Source organism: Manis javanica, chromosome 10 (genome assembly GCF_040802235.1).
Source record: "Manis javanica isolate MJ-LG chromosome 10, MJ_LKY, whole genome shotgun sequence".
Classification (NCBI taxonomy): domain Eukaryota; kingdom Metazoa; phylum Chordata; class Mammalia; order Pholidota; family Manidae; genus Manis; species Manis javanica.
In genome coordinates, this window is record NC_133165.1 from 3076497 (window position 1) to 3096136 (window position 19640).

The 19640-nt window shown below is 56.7% G+C and overlaps 2 protein-coding genes across 11 annotated transcripts in view; one reads left to right on the forward strand and one right to left on the reverse strand.

Moving 5' to 3' along the window:
* TRAP1 (TNF receptor associated protein 1) overlaps window positions 1–8239 on the forward strand; it is a 52916-nt gene extending 44677 nt beyond the window's left edge. The window contains exons 13-18 of the mRNA XM_037014376.2: window positions 1394–1579; window positions 2008–2146; window positions 2668–2753; window positions 3979–4124; window positions 6878–6950; window positions 7081–8239. Of these exons, the coding sequence (XP_036870271.2) occupies window positions 1394–1579; window positions 2008–2146; window positions 2668–2753; window positions 3979–4124; window positions 6878–6950; window positions 7081–7182 (732 nt within the window). The 3' untranslated portion in view covers window positions 7183–8239. The remainder of the gene's footprint in view (window positions 1–1393; window positions 1580–2007; window positions 2147–2667; window positions 2754–3978; window positions 4125–6877; window positions 6951–7080) is intronic.
* The window catches only part of DNASE1 (deoxyribonuclease 1), a 47062-nt gene continuing 34895 nt past the window's right edge, over window positions 7474–19640 (reverse strand). The window contains exons 3-13 of one of the 10 annotated variants that reach the window (XM_073214608.1): window positions 10686–10824; window positions 10508–10584; window positions 10028–10175; window positions 9774–9862; window positions 9595–9678; window positions 9345–9460; window positions 9154–9230; window positions 8922–9038; window positions 8570–8737; window positions 8315–8465; window positions 7474–7614 (exon numbers count right to left, since the gene is read on the reverse strand). In XM_073214608.1, the coding sequence (XP_073070709.1) occupies window positions 8412–8465; window positions 8570–8737; window positions 8922–9038; window positions 9154–9230; window positions 9345–9460; window positions 9595–9678; window positions 9774–9862; window positions 10028–10174 (852 nt within the window). In that variant the 5' untranslated portion in view covers window position 10175; window positions 10508–10584; window positions 10686–10824 and the 3' untranslated portion in view covers window positions 7474–7614; window positions 8315–8411. Of the gene's footprint in view, window positions 7615–8314; window positions 8466–8569; window positions 8738–8921; window positions 9077–9153; window positions 9267–9344; window positions 9461–9594; window positions 9863–10027; window positions 10176–10507; window positions 10585–10685; window positions 10825–19640 lie in introns of those variants that run through there. The other 9 variants (XM_073214605.1, XM_037014406.2, XM_073214610.1 and 6 more) reach the window with 9 other exon arrangements.

Consider the following 19640-nt stretch of genomic DNA (forward strand, 5'->3'; position numbering starts at 1 on the left):
CAGGGGTCCCTGGGCATCGCCTCTAGCCTCGGCCTGTGCCGGGGGACGCAGCAGGCCCCACCTGATCAGGGGTGCCCGTGCCCTGGCCCTCCCCCCGCAGGGCCCAGCCCCGCTCCGCTCTCCCGAGGCTGGAAGGAAGCAGGTGTCGTGCTGCCTCCTCTCCCAGGGCTTGGGGCTCAGAGGCCACCGGGGGCCGGGGGCCCTTTGGGGAAGGGCCAGGCCACCGTGTGCTCAGCAGCCCGGTGTTCGGGGAGCCTTGCAGGTAGCTACGTGAACATGATACAAGTGTGCCATGGACCTGTTCTGGCTGATTTCAAACTGTAGTATGATTCACATACCATGAAATTCACCTTCTGAAAGGGGACAGTTCAGTGGCACTTCATACAGACCACTCGTCACCCACACACCTGTCCCCGTTAGGGGACTCCCAGTGCCGGGGTTCCAGCTTCTGCACCGGAAGAGCAAGGAAGGGGGTGGCCCGACGTCTGGGGTTCCCGAGGCTCACTCTTTGGGCCGGTCGCCTCCCCCGCAGCCTCTGGGCAGTGCGTGCTGCTGCTTTGTGCACTGCTCCGGGACTGGTAGCTCGCGTAGCGCATTCGTGTCAGTGAGGATCCGAGACGGGAGCGCGAGCGCCGGCCTAGGGCGAGCGCAGAGCGGGAGCGCCGGGGCTCCCGGCCCTGGTCTGCCTCTGTGTGTCGGCCTTCCGCCCACCATCTTCACTGTGCCTGTTGTTTGTCGGCTGTGATTATCGGAGATGAGTCCGTGGTGCAGACAAGGCAGGGTTTATGTCAGGCCACGTCCGGGTTCGTGGCATCAGCCCGGCCGCAGCTTGTTCCACCCTTCTGTCCCTCCAGGCAGCTCCTATGGAGTCGAGGTGACCCCAGCAGTCGCCTCAAATTCCAGCCGAAGTATGAAGGGGGGAAGCACAAGCCCCTTCGAGTGACATGCCTCACTTTCCCCTGCCCCCACTGGCCAGGACAGTCCCCTGGCTGTGAGGAGGGCTGGGAAATGGGGATTTCACACCTGCGTCCCCGTGCCTGGCCAGAGGAGAGGGCTGTGAGGGACAGAGGGCGAAGGGGGAGCAGGCTCTGGGCAGGGCCCCTCCACAAGACCCTGGGCCACCCGGGGTGGAAGGTGCTCTCCAAGGCCCCCTGAGATACGGGTGTGGGGACTCAGGGGCACCACCGGGGTCCCCACAGCCCCCAGGGGCCCAGCCTCTCCGGAGCACTGCGCCCAGACCCGACCTCTGCAGGAGCTGCAGAACAGGTGACTCGGCCACAGGGCCGGCCGGAGCTGCCGCCTCCTGGCCGTGGGCTCCCTGAGTCTGTGCCCCGCTGGCTGGGAGGCTCTCAGCTAGGATCCGGGATGAGCAGTGACTGGCCCTTGTCCGCAGGAGGGGATTGCGAAGCTGCTGCGGTATGAGTCCTCAGCCCTACCTGCCGGGCAGCTGACCAGCCTCCAGGACTATGCTGGCCGGATGCGGGCTGGCACTCGCAGCATCTACTACCTGTGCGCCCCCAGCCGCCACCTGGCTGAGCATTCGCCCTACTATGAGGCCATGAAGCAGAAAAACACGGAGGTGGGTGAGCCTCGGGGCAGCTGCTGGGCTGGGCCCCCTGCATTTGCCCTTCCCGCTGGGACCGTGTCAGGACAAGGTGGGGGCCCAGCACCTGCAGCAGGGTCTCTGCTCAGTGCAAATGGCTGAACGTGCCCAGGACCCAGGAGAGCCAAGCAGCTCGAGTCAGCGTCCAGGGGCCTGGAGTCCTGGGCCCACGCCTGCCGTCCAGTCTGTGTCTCCCGCGGAGGCGGCCCTGGGATCTCTCATGAGCAGCCACCTTCTGTCGCTGAGACACAGCCAGAGCTCCTCAGCCCCAGCTGGCCGACCAACCTCCGCAAGGCCCGGGGTGCCCCGGCGCCCCCTGGGGACCCCCCACCACTCAGGCTGGCGCTCCTTGTCGCAGGCAGAGACCTCCCCCGGCCCGAGGGCCTCACTGTCGGCCCCCGCAGGTCCTCTTCTGCTACGAGCGGTTCGATGAGCTGACCCTGCTCCACCTTCGCGAGTTCGACAAGAAGAAGCTGATCTCTGTGGAAACAGACATCGTGGTCGACCACTACAAGGAGGAGGGGTCTGGAGATGGGTCCCCAGGTTGGCCTTCCCTCTCGCAGGGGTGGGTGGCGACCCACGGGGTGCAGGCGGAGGGGGTAGGCTGGGCCCCGGGCTGGCACCGTTTGCTGCAGGGCCCCTTCTACCCAACAGCACTGCGTTTCATGGGGTTTTCCTCACTCGTATCTGGAATTACCGGCCTGTCCCAAAGAAGCTGTTTCGGGAACATTTTTAAATTCTTCAAACATTCTGATGAATGGAAACCACTTACCTCTTTGGACCCCACGGTCTCCAACATTGCTTCCAACTTGCTTTCCTTCAGATTGATGGGAGTTTCCTAACAAAGGCCGTGTGGGCCTCAGGCAGCCAAAGGTGTCCTAAGGTCCTTTTTTGCTGCTTGATTTTCAGTGAAAAGCCCTGGGGAAGCTGTCTGTGTGCAGGCAGCCAGCAGGGGTGGCTGGGGCCTGCCTGGCACTTGGCATGTTGACATCTCAGGCGCCCAGAGGTGCCAAGGTGGAGCGGGGCACATGGCCTCTGAGCCCAGCCCTTCTGCTGTCCCATAGCCAGTGACCGCCTGTCAGAGAAGGAGGTGGAGGACCTGATGGCCTGGATGAGAAATGCGCTGGGGACACGTGTCACCAACGTGAAGGTGAGGCTGTCGTGGCCCTCGGTGACAGCACAGCTGGCTGCCTCGCCAGCTCTGAAGGGCTGGCCTGGTGGGCGTTCTCCCAGCAGCTGTTGAAGCCGTGATAAGAGGTGGGGCCCAGGCGTGCCACTGCCACTCTTGTGTGTGCCACATGTGGCCACGTGTGCCCAGGGTTGTTGCTGAGGCAGGCAGCTGGCCTATTTGCTGCACTTTATAGAGCAGGTGGGAACCGAGAAAATGTAGGGTGAGCCGCTGAGGGCCTTGTGGTCACGAAGCAGAGAAGAGGGGTCCCCAGCTGGCCACCCCAGAGCCATCCTGGTCTGGGCCCCAGAGAAGCTATGGTGGCAGAGGACACAAGGGCTTCCACCCTGGGCCTGGGGGCGCTGATTTTCCAGCTGGAGTTCTAGGGGGCACTGGGGTGGGTTTCAGTGAGTCCAGAAAAAGCCAGCCCAGCACAAACCTTCAAGAGACAGTCACCAGGGAACAGGTGTCCAGTGCAGGCACTGGCACACATTCAGGGGTGGCCCCAAGGGACAGATGGGGCAATGACCCAAAGCAGAGGAGGGCAGCCCTGTGGAGGCGACAGGAGGCCAAGGTGTGCAGCTGAGTCTCTGTAACACATGGACTGAGTCCATGCTTTTCATTGGTAACTTGGTTAAGGTGACCCCCAAGGTAGGTAAAATCGTCCCTGTCCGGGGATGGAAACGGGGCCCAGCACCTCCCCGGTTACACACTGGGTGGCGGCGAGCTGGGTCTGAGTCAGCTCAGGTGTTTTTCATTATCACACTGCTGGGAAGGGAGGCCCAAAGCCCCGGGGTGGGCAGAGGGCCGGCCTGTGAACAGCGGGGAGCAGGTGGGAATGCTTCGGAGGGGCAGCTGGTTAGCCACCGGCCGGACGGAGCCCCTGTAGGAAGGAGGCTCTGCCATTCGCACGTTGGGCTGAGGGCAGGTAGACCTGCGTGGAGGCCCGCTGGGCCTGGGCAGCAACTGGTCCACTAGAAGCAGGTGGCTTTAGAAGGGGAAGGAGGCTCCAGGAATGCAGTGGGGCAGGGGTGGGCGTTGCTGGCCGAGGTCTGGGAGGGTCTGTCCCTGGGGACCTCTGTTCTCCTGCCTTGTCAACCAGGGAAGCTTCATACCTGGGCAGGACCCCACTGGCCCAGGGCCTTCACGACCAGGCCCCCGTTGCCCTGGGGCGCCTGTCACCCCCGGGCCCTGGCCTTGCCTGTAGGTGACTCTTCGACTGGACACCCACCCTGCCATGATAACCGTGCTGGAGATGGGGGCCGCCCGGCACTTCCTGCGCATGCAGCAGCTGGCCAAGTCCCAGGAGGAGCGTGCCCAGCTCCTGCAGCCCACGCTGGAGATCAACCCCCGGTAAGGCCGCCAGCGCCTAGGCCGTGACCCTCTGACCTGCCAGGTAATCCTGTGCAGGGATGCCAGTCTTTCTTCTCTTATTTGACACTTAAAAAGCCCGTAAAACTTATGTACAGTTCCCTGAATCTAAAGACAACACCTGTGTAGTTCGGCCAAATGAAATCTAAACCGGTACCCATGTAAAGTTTTAAAAACACCCTCGGCGGCCTCCGCATGCTCCCCTCCTTCGCGCCCGTTGGAGTTCTGTCCCTCTCCTCGGGGACCCGTGGCCCTAACTTGTGCTAAGTGATTGTTTTCTTGCTCTGCTTTATGGTTTTACCGTACATGTAGCTCGGTTGTGCCTGTTGCCGACCGTTTATGTGGATGGAACCCCGGGGTGTGTGGGAGCCTTGCTCTCCCCCGTTCCGTGTGGGGGAGGCTGTACTGTGTTAACTGCTGCAGCTCCGGCCACAGTCACAGTCTGAAGCTACCTCGGCGCATATGTGTCTTGATGGACATTTGTGTAGTTTTGTTTAGCTTTTGTGCCCAGGTGTGATGCTGCCGTGTCCTCTGCTGGACCAGGTGGAACCCAGCTGCTGGCACCGGCTCCCCTTATTTCCTGGCCTTGAGCTTGGTTTTCTCGTATTTCTTACTTCTTTTCTAGTGTCTTTTCCTATTGGATTCTTTATATACACTTCATCAGTTAAAAATGTCATTTGCTACTTTGTTTTTGCACCTGCTAAAAGATGTTAAAAGATATGTTTTGACCCAAAATTCTTAATCAAAGGCACAAATCTCCCTTTTTGCCCATTTTGTTTTTATTGAAGTGTAGTGTACATGCAATTTTATATTAGTTTCAAGTATACAACATAGTGATTCAACATAGTGATACACAAAAGAGTCCCCACACAATCATCACGTTACTGACCATGTGCTGTGCTGTGCCCTGATCCCCGTGACTTACTGGCTTTGAAGTGGAAGTCTGCACTCTTAATCGCCCTACCCTGTAACCCTTTGTTAGGTGCTTTTTTGGATCTTAAGCCCTTTTCTTCTAAAAGCTTTACAGTTTGGGCCATTGGTGTTGGTTTTTAGCCCACCTCTGGGTAGTTCAGGATGACCCTGGACCTCTCCCACATCCCACTGTGTGTGACCCGCGATCCGCTGTCAGGTGTCGGTGCGCACGTGCTCTATGGGCCTGTCTGTGGCAGGGCCGCACCACCCCAGCCCCCCCAGGCCTGGCTCTTCGGCCAGCAGGCCCCCAGCCCCTCGGGGACGTATCACGGTAGCCTGGCCAGTCATCCGCACTCAGACTTCTGGGCTTGAGACTGAGACTGTATTGATTCCCAGTCAATTTCAAATGAACCTGCCATCTTTATGATACCAATCTTTTCCACCCATTAACACAATGTCTTGTGATAACTTACATTTTCTGGAGAGCTCTTAATTTTTTATAATCATTCTTTGTGTCTCGTATTTCGAAATTTCATTTTCTAACTGTTGCTGTTGTATATGAAGACAGTTTGGGTGGGATTTGTATATAGCAATAGTTTTTTTAATGATATTATATAAACAAGTTACTATAAAAATACCAGAAAATAACAAAAACAAAACCCAGACTCACCGCCCCCCAGCCCACCATTAGTCACTATAGCCTTTGTGTGGGCTGGGTTTAGAACTAATGGTTTTATCACGAGTATTTTCCGTGTTGGTTTATAGCCGTGTTTTCTTTATTACATATAAACTGGGGAATGAGGGGAGGTGATGACTGGGTGAGAGATCTGAGTTGGCTTATGACTCTCAGGCAGAGCCGAAGTGCTTATTTCCATTGCCAAAAGGCTTTAAATGTTTTATTTCCTTTTAAAGCTGGTAATATATTCATATGGTTCAGAATTCAAAACAACCAAAGCAGTTTATAGTGAAAGTTTCCCCCTACACTTGCGCCCAGTGCAGCCCAGTTAGCAGAGACAGTGTTTCGTGTGGGCGGGTCTCGTCCGTGGCCGCCTCGGCTGCACTGCGGCGAGTTGCTGAGCCTCCCATTGCTTTTTACGGGTTTCCTGCTCTCGGTGGGGCTGTGAGGAAGGGGACTTGCTTGGTTCTTACAGACCTACATTTCCCCAGTTTTTGCCATTCTTTTCTCATTTAAGGTAAAATTTCAGTTAAACACTCTACAGGTGTACTTCACTTTATCAGGCTTCCCAGGAAACCGCTTTTTTTTTTTTTTTTTTAAAGAATTCCAATATTTGTGGCCACCCTGCATCAAGCAGGTCTGTCAGTGCTGTTTTTCCAACATTTGCTGGGTTTGTGGCTGGTAGATTTTGTTAATTGTCCCAATGTTTCAAATGTTTTCCTGATGACTCACTGATAGCGCTAAGGGTGACTAGCACCTCTTTAGTCCTGACGCCGTACACTTTGGGGAAACCTGAGGTCTGCCTGCACAAAGAAGTTCAGCTCGATTGTTATTTTTGACTTCTGGGTTTCATTTTGCTTGGAAAGGCTTTCCCTTCTGAGATTTATATAAAACATTTCTTCAGTTTTCTTCTAAATTTTTACATTTAATTTTAGTGTGACCTGAGGGGCTAGAGGAATCAGCTTGTTTTCTGGTTGCCTGTCCAGTTGCCCTGTCTTAAGCCTCTACAGATACCAGCCACCGCTACACCTCAGCTTTGGTGCGCTGGGCTGCTGGGTACACCTGTCTGAGTCTCCTGGGCACATGACCCAGTGGGTCACTAGGGCCCTCGTGCTGGTGCCACCTTCCGGTGGTTTCTGTGTTGCAGGCACACGCTGATCAAGAAGCTCAGTCAGCTGAGAGACAGCGAGCCTGACCTGGCCCAGCTGCTTGTGGAGCAGGTGAGGACCGAGGCTGCCGGTCTGGGAGCCTGCCTCCTCCCGTGTGGGGAGAGCGCTCCGCATTTTAGGTCCCCAAGTTGGAACTAGGGCTCGGCCCTCCCCCCTGATGAAGCCCCACCCTGCCTTTCAGATCTACGAGAACGCCATGATCGCAGCAGGGCTCCTGGATGACCCCCGCCCCATGGTGGGCCGCTTGAACCACCTGCTCGTCAAGGCCTTGGAGCGGCACTGAGGGGCCTGCGGTGACAGGGCGGAAGGCGCTACATGAACCCCACACCCCTCTGCTGTGTGAAGAGGCAGCCTGAGCCTAGGGATGGGATGTCACTGCTGAGAACACCCACTTTTTTTTTTTTTAGGCGACGCTGGAAAACAAACATTTACAGATGAGGTGTATTGACATGAATGTGTACAAATGAAGGCAAAACTGATCTCTGGCAGGCAGGAATTCCCGTCTGCTTTGTTTATGAGCAGTTGAGCCTCTACAGGACGGGACAATTTGCATTTCTATAGACAAGAACTATCTTGCTTTGCTGTTTGTTAGTGACCTACAACTTACAGTCATGAAATAACAACTCACAGACGACGAAAAACCAGAATCAGGAAACTTCTAGAAGGCTATACTGGATGTAGGCGATGTGCTGTTCCCACCGAAGCATGAATTTTCCTGCAGTGCCCAGAGGGAAATGAGATCAGAAAGTTCTATATCATCGTGGTGCTGGTGGGGACTTGGCTGTGTACATTTGTTACGACTCGCTGAACTGTACCATTAAAATAGGTGAGTTTCTTGTATATCAAATACACCTCAGTTGATTTTTTTTCCTATAGTATTTTTTGTTGTTGTTGTTATCATTTACAATTACGTGAAGAACATTATGTTTACTAGGCTCCCCCTTCACCAAGTCCCCCACATACCCCATTACAGTCACTGTCCATCAGCGTAGTAAGGTGCTGTAGAGTCACCACCTGTCTTCTCTGTGTTGCACAGCCCTCCCCGTGCCCCCCCCACAGTATATGTGCTAATCATAAGGCCCCCTTTCTTCCCCCCACCCCCTTATCCCTCCCTTCCCACCTAGTCCATTCTTGGTTTCTGTGGTTCTGCTGCTGTTTTGTTCCTTCAGTTTTTCTTTGTTCTTATACTCCACAGATGAGGGAAATCATTTGGTACTTGTCTTTCTCCGCCTGGCTTATTTCACTGAGCATAATACCCTCTAGCTCCATCCATGTGGTTGCAAATGTGAGAACACCCACTTTTGAGCTTTATTTGAATTAAAATGTATTTCTTAATCTAAGTGTTTGTTAGGCTTTTTGTCCAGACCAGAAGGCAGGGTGCTCAGGCGCCGCAGGTATAGTGAGAGGCCGCCTACCTTCCATCACCTCCTCGGACTCCAGCAGCCGTGGGGGCAGCACCCAGAGGACCTGTCACATCCAGGGGCTGCGGCCGAGTTCAGCAGCCAGCTCCCATCAGGCGCTCCGCAGCCTCACCTCCACTGGGTAATGGTCACTGACGGCTTGGGCCTGCAAGGGAGCGTGTCGGGGCGCCCAGAGGTTAAGTCTCCACAAACTACTGCCCGGGTAGGATCAGGCTCCTCCACCCTGGCCCCCAGAGGACAGACACGTACCGTCTCGTTACTCAGTCCAAATGCAGCTTGGAAGTCAAAGGGAGCAGCCGAGCCGGGCACGACGGCGCGCTGGAGCAGAGTCCCAGCAACCACAATCCTGCAGCAGCCAGAGCCACGGAGGTGCCCTTCAGCCCAGTGTGCGTGCCCTGGCTGCGCTGCACACGGCAACTGACCAAGACCATGGACCCCTCGGTGGGCTTTGCCCCAAAATTTAATAGCTGCCCTCCCTCCATGGATCAGCTCCAGCTCCAGGAGGTGTCAGGTCTTGGAAGTGTTTCTGAAGCTGGACCTAGAAGTCAAGCCTGCTCACGAGGCACCCTTGTCCCTGCCCTGCAGAACTCGCCCAGCTCACCTGTCGTAGGCACAGTGCGTGGATGTGACCGTGGTGTCTGCAGTGTCTGGAATCAGCCACTGGAAGGCAGGGCTCGTGCGTAGGCGGATGGATGGCCAGGAAGAGGGGCTCACATAGCTGCAGCCAGCGTTGAAATCGCCCATCAGCATGATGTCCTACCAGAAGACACCACCAGCTGGCCCAGGGACACAATGGGGACTTGTGGAGCCCAGTGCAGGGGGTGGGGCCTTACCTCCAGGCCCCACCTCTGCTGGACGTCCAGATAGACGTCATAGAGTGCGTCAATCTCAGCCACTGCATCTGACGGAGCTGCGTGCAGGGGAACAATGGCAAAGTCCCGGACCTCTGTGGAGGTGGTAGGCATGCTGAGTGTGAGTGGAGGGCAGGCTCAGCCCTGCACAGGGGGTCCCCCGCAGCACTCACCAGTGAGTGGGGAGTGCACCCTAATGACCGCTGGCTCTCGGCTGAAGGTGTCGTTCCCGCAGGGCTCGCAGCCATCGTCATACTGGTAACTGTCTGGCACGGACACCTGGTGAGGTCTGCAGGCCAGGCAGAGCGTGGTTAACCTGGGGGTGGGGGCACCGTCCCATCTCAACTAAACCCACCGGCTGCTGCTTGGAGAGCAGGCGCCTGGTTTCAGCTCCCAGGCCGAGGCCTTGGGCACAGCCCACACCTGAACAGGAACAGGTAGCGCTCCTTGTAGGTGCCGCGTCCCAGCGGCTCGCTGACCACGTAATGGAAGGTGTTGGGGTCATCCCTGGGTTGAAACAAATACCACTCGGGATCTTCGGCCACTCACAGGTGGGCTCCTGTCTGCACCAGTACCCCTGGGACCCCACTGCCGTCACCCACTGGTTGAGCTTGTCCAGCAGGCTCCCGACAGCGGTCAAGTGGCTGTCTCTGACCTCCTGGATGAGGGCGATGTCATAGCGATTCACGATCTGGGGAGGGGACCACAGCAGAGCTGCTGCTTCCTGGGGTGCCTCCACAGCACAGCTCAGCCCTGTGCCCCGACTGAGGGACTGAGACCAGAGCTCTGGACGAAAACCCCCAGTGGCTGCCCTCAGGACTGACTGCTGGCCCCGTGTGCCCACCCCCTAGGTTACCTGCACAATGTAGTTGGAGAGGGTGGCGTTGGACATCTTAGCTTCCCCGAAAGTCCGGATGTTGAAGGCTGCTATTCGCAGGGCCAGGGCCACCTGCAGCAGGCTGGCCAGGCTCAGCAGAGCACCCGCCAGTCGGGTGCCCCTCATCCTGGAGAGAAGGGCTGTTTACATGTGGGTCTGGGGGTAGTGGCGACAGTGCCCAGACCTCCCCAAAGTGGAGTAGATCCTGTCTTGCTGGGCTGAGTAGGGTGAGCCTCCAGAGCTCTCACCAGCGTCCAGAGGCCCAGACACCCCACGCCACATAGGGGACCCTCAGGTCTTCTCCTGCCTCCAGCCTGAGACCCCGCGGTGCACGCTGGGACACCTGCCAGCCCTGCTGCAGGTCCCACCTAGCTAGTCCTGGCCGGGGCTCTTCCACTGTGGCCACGGTCACCCCTCGGGGCCCACCCTCCATAGGCTCTCGGGGCTCCAGACGCTCACCTGAAACTGGGCGTCTCCCAAGGTGATGGAAGTTCTGCCAATAGTCAGGAGTTGGTATCAATGTTCTCCTTCTTCTGCTTTAAGAAAAAAATAGCATACAAAGGGGAGTTGACTAAGAGACGCGGCCGAGATGCCTGCAGAGCTGCTGCAGCCCCGAATCCTGGCACAGGAGGCTTACCTGCTCAGGCTTTTAAAGCTTCAGGCCGCCACGACCTTCCCCAAGGCACCCGCCGCCTGGAGCAGAGCGGTGGTGTTTGTGGCTCCCGGCACGTGACAGGCGGCCGTGCGTGTCCATCAACAGGCATAGGCTCCTGCTGCTGTGAAAAGAGCACCTGATGATATTTGCACTTGGTTTTAGCCTGACAATAGGTCAGAGGCCCCAGTGTCCTTCACACGTGCTGCTCTCCCAGGGGTGGGGGCAGGCGTTGGGGGGCGCTGGCCCCGGTTCAGCTTCCGCCTAGGGAACCTGAGATGACCTTGGAGCTACAGGTCCTGCAGGAACGAGGACCGCCCACGTTGTTTGTTGCAAATGGGGTCCATGAGGGCTGCGGGTGACCCTGCTAGAAGCTGGGATTCCCACCTCACGGCCAGTGAGGCAGTGGGGGGCCTTCTGGGGCAGATGAGATGCAGGTGAGCCCAAGTGACCGGGTTAGGGTTGTGACCAGATCACAAGGACACAGGCAGCAGCTAAGGGGCCAGTCATTTCTTTTTTGGAATCCTTGACCTTTCCCATTTCTATCTGAGGCCCTTCCTGCCTCCGTGTCCCAAGGCCTTCTCCCCTGTCTCTGCCCCTCTCGTAAAGACAAATGTGACCGAACTTAAGACCCTTCCTGGGTAAGTCAAGATCTTTGGTCACTCCTGCAGAGGCCTTTTCTGCCATGTAACACTCACAGGGTCCCAGGATGAGGAGATGGGTATCTTCCGGGGGCCACTGTTCAGCCCAGCACCTCATCTTGGGGGCTCTGCCCCCATTGGAAGAGGTGGTCTCCCAGGACAGCCCTGCCCTTGGGAGAACTGGGCCCTCCCTGGAATGGAAGGGTCAGTGTGAAGCTGGTCAACTGAACGGGCGGCCCCGAGGGCAGCAGGGATCGACGCCAAGCCCGGGGAAGTGCTGCCGATGGGGCCAGCTGGTCATGGAGCAGGAGGATGTGACGGGGGACTACAACTGGTTCAGGTGAACCACCTCCAGCCAGACCAGGATCCCCTGGAGTAATGAAACCGTGGGGATGGGGGCACTGGCTGTCAGCACTCGGCTCACAGCCCCTTGATTAGGCACCTGCAAGACAGGCAGCCTGGCCCCCGGGCGGCCAGGAGCCCCACCACAGCCTCTTACAAAGGGCTGACTGCTGATTCTCCCCGTTTTCAGTCTCAGGCTTTAAGCAAGTCAAAATCCAGACCCCCAGCTACCAAGCGTGTTCAACACAGGTTCTCAGACCCCTCTCTTCCATGAATTTTTTTCCTGTACACACACTTGCCAGGCTTTCTGAGGGGACCATGGGAACGAACTTCAGAGGGAGGCCACCAGCTTCTGGGCAGACATGGGGCTGCTGCCCACAGGTGGCACAGCCGTGGCTCATACCACAGGTGCCTGTCCCCGCTCCGTCCTCAGCCAAGTGCTGCCCCTTCTGCTCTGGGGGCTCCCTGCCACAGTCCCTCCTCCACCTGCAGGGGGAAAGGTCCTGGCTGTGGCCCCACTTGTACCAAATGCCGAGCTATCTGCACGCCGCCGTGCTGGGCCCCTGTGAGAGGCAACACCGCCCTGGAAGAGCCGGGCCCTGGAGTCAGGAATTCAGGCCAACACCAGGCTCACCCACAAGCACCTATAGCCATTTCGAGCCTCATTCTTTTCATATATAAAAAACAGGGATAAAACTGGCACTGCCTTCCTTTTAGGTTCTTCTCAAGGTGATAGAATATCAATCCACAGAAGAATTATTGTACATTTCTGTAAAAACTTCAGCTTGCCCCTAGGACAGTAATCCCCTGCGATGGTACATTCCCACTCGTATCTGCCATCTGTGTTATTAACAAGCAATCCCAAAGCGCCGTGTACAATGTGCATTTTCTCTCATGCTCATGGGCCTGCAGGCCAGCTGGGAGGGCTCTGCTCACCGGGCACCTTTCTGGGGCTGGGCTGGAGGGATGGTGGCTACCCAAGACATGCTCTTCCTACGTGGGGGAAGGCGAAAATTGCCAGAGGGCTGAACACACATTTTCAGAGGCCTAGGCTCTGAATTTGCACGCTGCCACTCCTGCCCACTTTCTGTTGGCCTTGGCAAGCGACAGGGCCAAGCCAAACACCACCAGCAGGGAGCCAGGGGCACACTCCACCATACCCAGCCCCGCAGGGGAGACACACAACAGGTGCCAGGAAAGGGGAAGAAACCCAGTGCTTCTGGCATGTTTTCAAAGTCACATTAGGTAAACAGGCTCTGCAGCAGCCACTGTCTCTGATCAGGGTGAGCTATTTTTACATCAACCTGAAAGTCTGCCCTCCCTCTTTAGTTACACTAAGCCTGCTCCAGGTACAGGAAGGGGAAACGGCACATCACAACAATTTACTGAAGCCCGAGCCAGGTCTTGAACTCTGATGTGGCTGATGACGTCAAAGGGTAAAGAAAAATCCTCTAAGCACCAAGGCAGGGAACAAAAGGCCTCAAAGGAGCACCTAATGTGCGCAGGCTGCCACGCTCATGACCCGTCCCTAAGAGCTGCAGGGGGCGGGGGTGACTGCAGGCCGACATGTGGCGGGGGGACCACAGACCGGGAGGGGAAGGGAAGGAAGGCGCCGAGCAGATCCCCAGCCCCATGGGGAACCCACAGGCATGGAGGATCTTTGACACATCTCAGGGGAACAGTGATACTCAACATCTTTGGACTCTGCTCAAGGTGGTTCATGTGACACCGTTCCTGGAAACGCAAGTACTGTGAAAATCCGCGAGGTGTGGGCAATGAGGGCACGGCATCCAGGCTGATGCCGAGATTTAAGGCGTGCCTCACAGGCGCACTCCATTCACAGGTAACTTGGTAACTTAAAAATGAAATTAAGTGTTGAATGTGTCCCATAGTGTCTTGAATATGGTACCGAAAGCAAAAAACAGAAGGGCTGTCAGCGCCCTGGCTGTTCACCCTTGCGCTGGCGTGGCTGGCGGCGCTGCTGGGGGTCAGAGCGCGGGCACTGCGTATGGCTAGCTGGGGAGAGGTCCACATTCAAAGGATGGCTCCTCCGAGTGAGCACTGCTGTTCTGCTGAACCTTTGGACACCCTGAGTCGAGCCATGGTAGGCGGGGGCCGCCTGCATTACTCTTGCAATGTCTACTCTAAGTTGTCAGGACATATTTAACAAATGGAGCTGTTAGGTATTTCTTTTGGCCAAAGGGGTCTTTTAAAATAATTGCTGAACCTTAACTAGGGGTACTGTGAACTGAGACTGTCTGGGACTCCGGATCTAACACACATAATGGGCCTCCCTGAGTTAGTAGCCATGTGTCTTACTTCCTTTACTGGCCTCATCATTTTCAACAGACTGAAAACCTTGTCACAAATTCTCATTTCTGCAGACTGCTAATGAGAAGAAAAACTGCAATGGATTAAACATCTCGATTGTGTTTAAATGCATGAGTTCATACTTGTAAAAAATCTGTCAGTCACCTTTGGGGGGCGCTAAGGAGCCAGCCTGTTACTCTGCACACCGACCAACAGGGCAGTGCCCTGCCGCTGCTACATACATGGTGCCACTGAGCTTTCCAGTGCTCAGGAGAGGAAACGTCTCTCTCTAGGAGTATCCAACTGAGCTACTGGGGCGGGACCACAAGATTCTGAGCCTCAGCAGTTCACGACCCCCAGTCTAGGCACTGATCCATGGCTGCTAACGCACATGGCAAGAGCCGCCACGCCTCCTGGTCAGAGAACAACAGCACGCAGGACGAAACCAAACCACCTTGAGCCTGATCAAACCGCCAGATCTCAATACCAACTTAAGGCAAATGGGCCAGAGGCTCCCGGTCACGAGCACCATGGGCACCAAGCACACCCAGACTGGGGACCAAGGATGGACTGCATTTCAATGAAAGGAGGAGGAAGGAGGAATTTACAGATCGAGAGAAACTTGAGGTCTACCACTAAGGCACCACACACTGCTCATCTGGGTCCCGTGTAACCGTGACTCTTCATCATTCAGGAGGCAGTCGGGTAAATGAGAAAAGAACCCCAATCTGGTAACTGAGGAAACTGAAACTCAGGTTTGATGGTGCCATTGGGTTGTTTTCAATGATCCTTAGGTTTTAAAGTCACACTGAAATATTTAAGGATGAAGTAATATAGTATCTGGGATTTGCTTCAAAATGTTAGCCCTGAGCTTGGTGGTGGGTTCAAGAAGGTTCATTATCTAGTCTCTACTTCTCAATGTGTTGAAATTTTCCATGGTGAATTTTTGGAAAACTCTATAAGCTGAAAAACTTGCAAGCCACCCAACTAATTATAATGCATCATCCAAAAATAGGTTAACAAGCAGTTAATATTAAAAATGAATCAGTCCAAATACTTTAAATGGCCAGGTCTGTGAGTCAGTGTCCGAGCCCCTGGCCACCGAGCACAGCGGGGCTGGCTGAGGAGCATAGCGCAGCCGGCTCTGGGTGGGGGACAAGGGCCGCCGGGGCAGGGGGGCTGGCAAGGCAGGGACAGAGCGTGGCCTTCAGACAGGACCCAGCAGCAGACTGGATCTGGAGAGTGAGGAAGGGTTTGGAATCGCCAGCAGCGGCGGGTTGGCAGACACTCATCAGCCGCCGAGTCTCGGCAGGGCAGGGGTCGGGCAGCCCTGTGCCTTCACGTGACGGCAGCTTTCGACTGGCTCAGGAAACCCGCTTTGCTTCTCTGAGGTGGGGCTTTGTCCCAGATTCCGGCCACGGCTGAGACACCGCTGGACATCCAATGCCCTGGGTAAACTTGCCCTGGTGAAGCCAGACTGCAGGCTGCACCCCTGCCCCTCCCCGGCCCTGCCTCCATCCATGCTCGGATGCCCAAGACCCCCCTGGGGCCCTGCTTTTTGTGAGTGCCCCCCAGACGCATGTGGCCGCACTGCCCTCTGCTTCTGCAGCTGCCACACCAGTGCCCCCGAGACATGTTCAGAGCCTCCCAGTGGCCTCCCTGCTTTCAGAAAGCTGCCGCCACGGTCCAGCTGCCCACACAGCACCTAGCACACCTTGTGAGTGGCCTCGGATCACATTACTCCCCTGCCTACAATCTGTCATCAGTTTCTCAGCATCAGTAGATGAAAGCTGGCCCCCGAGGCCTGTGTGATTCCAGTCTTGAGCCTCCCATCCCCCTGGGGCTGGGCCGCCTCGTCGTCCCCGTTTCAGCTCCAACAGCACCTCTTCACGGAGGTCACCCTCCTCCCAGTCCCGGCCACCACCGCAGCCCCAGCACGATCCTTCCTACGGCCCTTACCATGTGTTTTCTTTGTTCTAACGTGTTTTCTCTTACTGTTCACACACACTTAATGCCAGCCTCGGCTGGAATACAGGGCCCATGAGAGCAGAGATCTCATCTTGTCCGTGAAACTGCCCCAGGCCTAAAACAATGCCTGGAACGCACAAGTGGCTCCGTAGATGTGCTGAACACAGCGGGGCCACATGCTTGCCTCCGGCTCCCCAACACCCTGCGCGGCCCTCCTGGCCAGGTGAGGGGACTTCCCTTCCTCGTGGACCCTCCACAGAAGGCCCACCACAGCCTCCTGTCCTGAACCACCGGGGGCGCTGCAGGGCATCCAAGTGGCCTCTGGGTACTCAGCCTGGGCTGACCAGAGGCTCCCAGGCCCCACAGGCATGCCTCCCTTCAGCCAGGCTTGACCTAGATCCCTTCTCTCCCCTCAGGAGGTGTGTTAGCTGGCCCCACAGAGCATTTCAAAGGACAACAAGGCTTCTATCCTTTACATCAAATAAGGGCTGAGTGCCTTTGCTGTACGACATTGCTTCAGTCCATGCCAACATCCTGAGCAGGTCGGCAGCATTGTCAGCTCAAGCGCTGGCCTTGGCCCACGACCTTGCTCATGACCTTGCTTAAAGAAACCATTAAAGCAGGTGGAAAATTTCTCAGAACAAGCAGCATATTAACTGCTACAATCCAAAACAGATCACCGTCATGCTCCGCAGCAGCCCAGCCCCCTTTCTGGCTCCTGGCTGTGACCGTGCCCTCATGTCCGTGGAACAGGTGGCACTCGAGTGCCTTGGAATGTGAGGCCTGAATACCGTGTGCACCCCTCTTAGCAAATCACACACAAGCCTCCCTTGGTTCCCCAATTCCCCCACCATCAATGCTACTTTTCTACACTATGCATTAAGGAGAGAAGCAAATGAAAAGACAACTGTTTAAAAAGGCATTTTCTAAGGTGTATGTTGGAGAGGTCAGCACGCCTTTAGCCTGAGCCCAGGGGTGCCAGCAAGCTCATGTTGCTGATGGTGAGTCCGAGGTCTCTAAAGGTCTCATCAGCCTCACAGAGCTCCACTGACTGGACAGCCAATGCGCTAGTAATGCTGCCAGAAAGGTTTAATGAAAAGTGTTCCCCCAATTCCCAGCCTCCCTCAGACTCTCCTGAGCACAAAGGGCCTCCCTGGCAGGACCTCCTCCCTGTCCAAGGCTGGGGGGTTCTGAGGAAGAGGCACCTGGGGCCCTGGGGGTCCAGGACAAGGCCGCTCACAAAATAATGTGAGCTGGTTGTGGTGGTGTCTGCAGGGATGTCAGCTGATGTACCTTCCAGTTCACTAAGCCTCTCTTCAGCTCTCTCTAATGTGTGTTAAATCCACCTACGGGGTTCCAAATTTCATTTATCAAACTTTTCTTATGATTTTTAATAATTCATTGTAATTCTACATGAGACTCTCCATCTTCTCTGTTGGCTTTAATATGTTCACCATTTATTTTAAAGTCCAACCCCAGTTAACATTCCCCAGTGGGTCTATCACTTCTCCCTGGCGGGCATCAGTGTGTAGGGCAGAGGGTCAGGATGGCGTCCCCTGGGGTGGGTGGCAGAGGGGCAGGCTGCCTTGTGAGGCCTGCCCACCCCGTGTGCCCGCAAGGACTCCAGCTTAGGGCCGCCCCTCTTCTTCCCATACACCGTGAAGCTGCAGCCCAAAATGCCACTCTGCTCTCCAGCCACTTCTGCTTCTCTTCCTGAGCAGCTTGAGCACAAACGCCTCAAGAGGAAGCTGCTGCGGGGTGTCAGGGGCCTCGGCCCTCGGGTCCTGCTGCTTCGGCAGGTCCCAACCCCAGCTCGGTCTCCCCAGCCCCCTGAGACTGTGTGGAGCTCCTCCGGCTTCTCTGCCCCTCAGCAGCTGCCCCTCCCAGACCCAAGGCCACCTCCTCAAGCTCCTGAGTCGTGGATGCTGGGGCAGCTCTCTGGTTCCTCAAGCAAATGCCTTCTGAATAATGTCCGGCCCCTCGAGCCCGTCAGGCTCAGCTGCCTGCTGAAAGCTCCCTGGGGCCGCAGGCAGTCCGGTAAATTACCTGGATGAGTCAGTGAAGTGGGGGGTCAGAGAGAACACGGGTTGGTAACGAGGTGGACCGGTCCGACTAGCAGAGACACATGGACGCCTCCGAGCTACAAATGCCCTGTGCGGAGGTAGGCCAGCTGGGGGGGAGCAGCTGGGCCGCTCCCCTCCACCCCACCAAGTCTGGGGCTGGAGCCTCTGTGTTCTCACCTGAACCCTACAGTACATGCCTCATCAGCCCAGTCCCAAAAGTGAGGATGGCAGGGAGCCAGGACACGCCATTTCTACATTCTAGAAACTCATTCTATAGCTTTTCAGAGAACAGAAGTACCTGTCCTCAACTTGAATCTATTATGTCGCTACTGGAGGAGCCCTGGGGCCTGCAGCTCCAGGCCGGCTGCCATTCCAGGAACCCCGCCCTTGTGGTCGGATGGGCAATGCTGGTTTCTGACAAGCGCTGCACGTACCTGCCATGCTTCTGTCCAGGACAGGCCGTGGGGCTTCTCTGCAGACGCTATAGCTCATTTCATGCGACAGCTTCAACCATGTTCCCCAAACAGGCTCCTGCCTCAGGACCTTTGCACTGTTCCTCCACCTGAGCGCCCTGCCTCCAGACGGCCACACAGCTTGTCCCCTACTTCACTGGAGCCTCTGCCCAGACATCACCTTGCCACAGTATCCCACTTCAAGTAGCATATTTTGTTCCACTACTCTGTCTCCTTTACCCTGCTTATTTTTTTCTTATCACCAGTCACATCTAACACAGAATGAATGGTCAGTCCTGCCCCCTGGGCCATAATTCCCAGGAGAGCTGAGACTTACACGGCAGCGCACAAACGAGGCCTGGTCCACAGTGGCTGCTCTCCAAGTAGTAGCTGAACGAGAGGATGAGCGTCAGAGAGGGGCCCCTGCCCGACAAGGGCTTCAGAAGCGCCTCGCCCTCCTCTGCCGCTCCAGGCATCGACACGTCACACGAGGGGAGCCCAACTTGGCCCTCCCTGGTGGATGAACACAAGGCCAGGCTCCTCTGCCTCCACATCCCAGATCCTGGCCGGTACCAGGGGTGACACGGGGACCCCGAGTTACGGTCCTACCCAGAGGGCAGGGAGGCTCCCCATGGGCTAAGGGGCCACCAGAGTGCCATGTGGGAGAAGCATGTCCAGAAAGCAGAGACAGAGCCACACCGCCCCGTCACAGAGGTTCAGGCAGCAGCTGAGGGCTGCTGGGGCAGACCCGAGAGGAGGGGGCATGGGCCTGCCTCCACGGAGAAGGGGGGCTGTCAGTTCCCGAGCCCAGCAGGGTCCTGATGAGGGCCCCGGCCCCGGGGGCTGATGCCTGAGTAGCAGTGCAGTCCCACTACGCGGTGGCCACCACAGGTCTCACCACAGCCTTCAGGCCTACGTCCCAAGTGACACTATGTCTTTCCCAACTCTGCCCAGTCCTTGCTGGATGGGCGGCCAGGGAAGCTGGTCCATGTCTCCCCTCCCTGCCCCAGGAAGCCTAGCTGTGATCTTCCTGTAACTGAACTCCCCGGGAGGGGCGCGTGCAGCGAGAGCCTGTGAGGGCTCAGTCGGAGGAGGAGCAAGGCGCCCGCTGAACCAGCGCCTCCCACACCTCGGCCTTCCCCCGCCTGGCCTTGGGATCAGAGC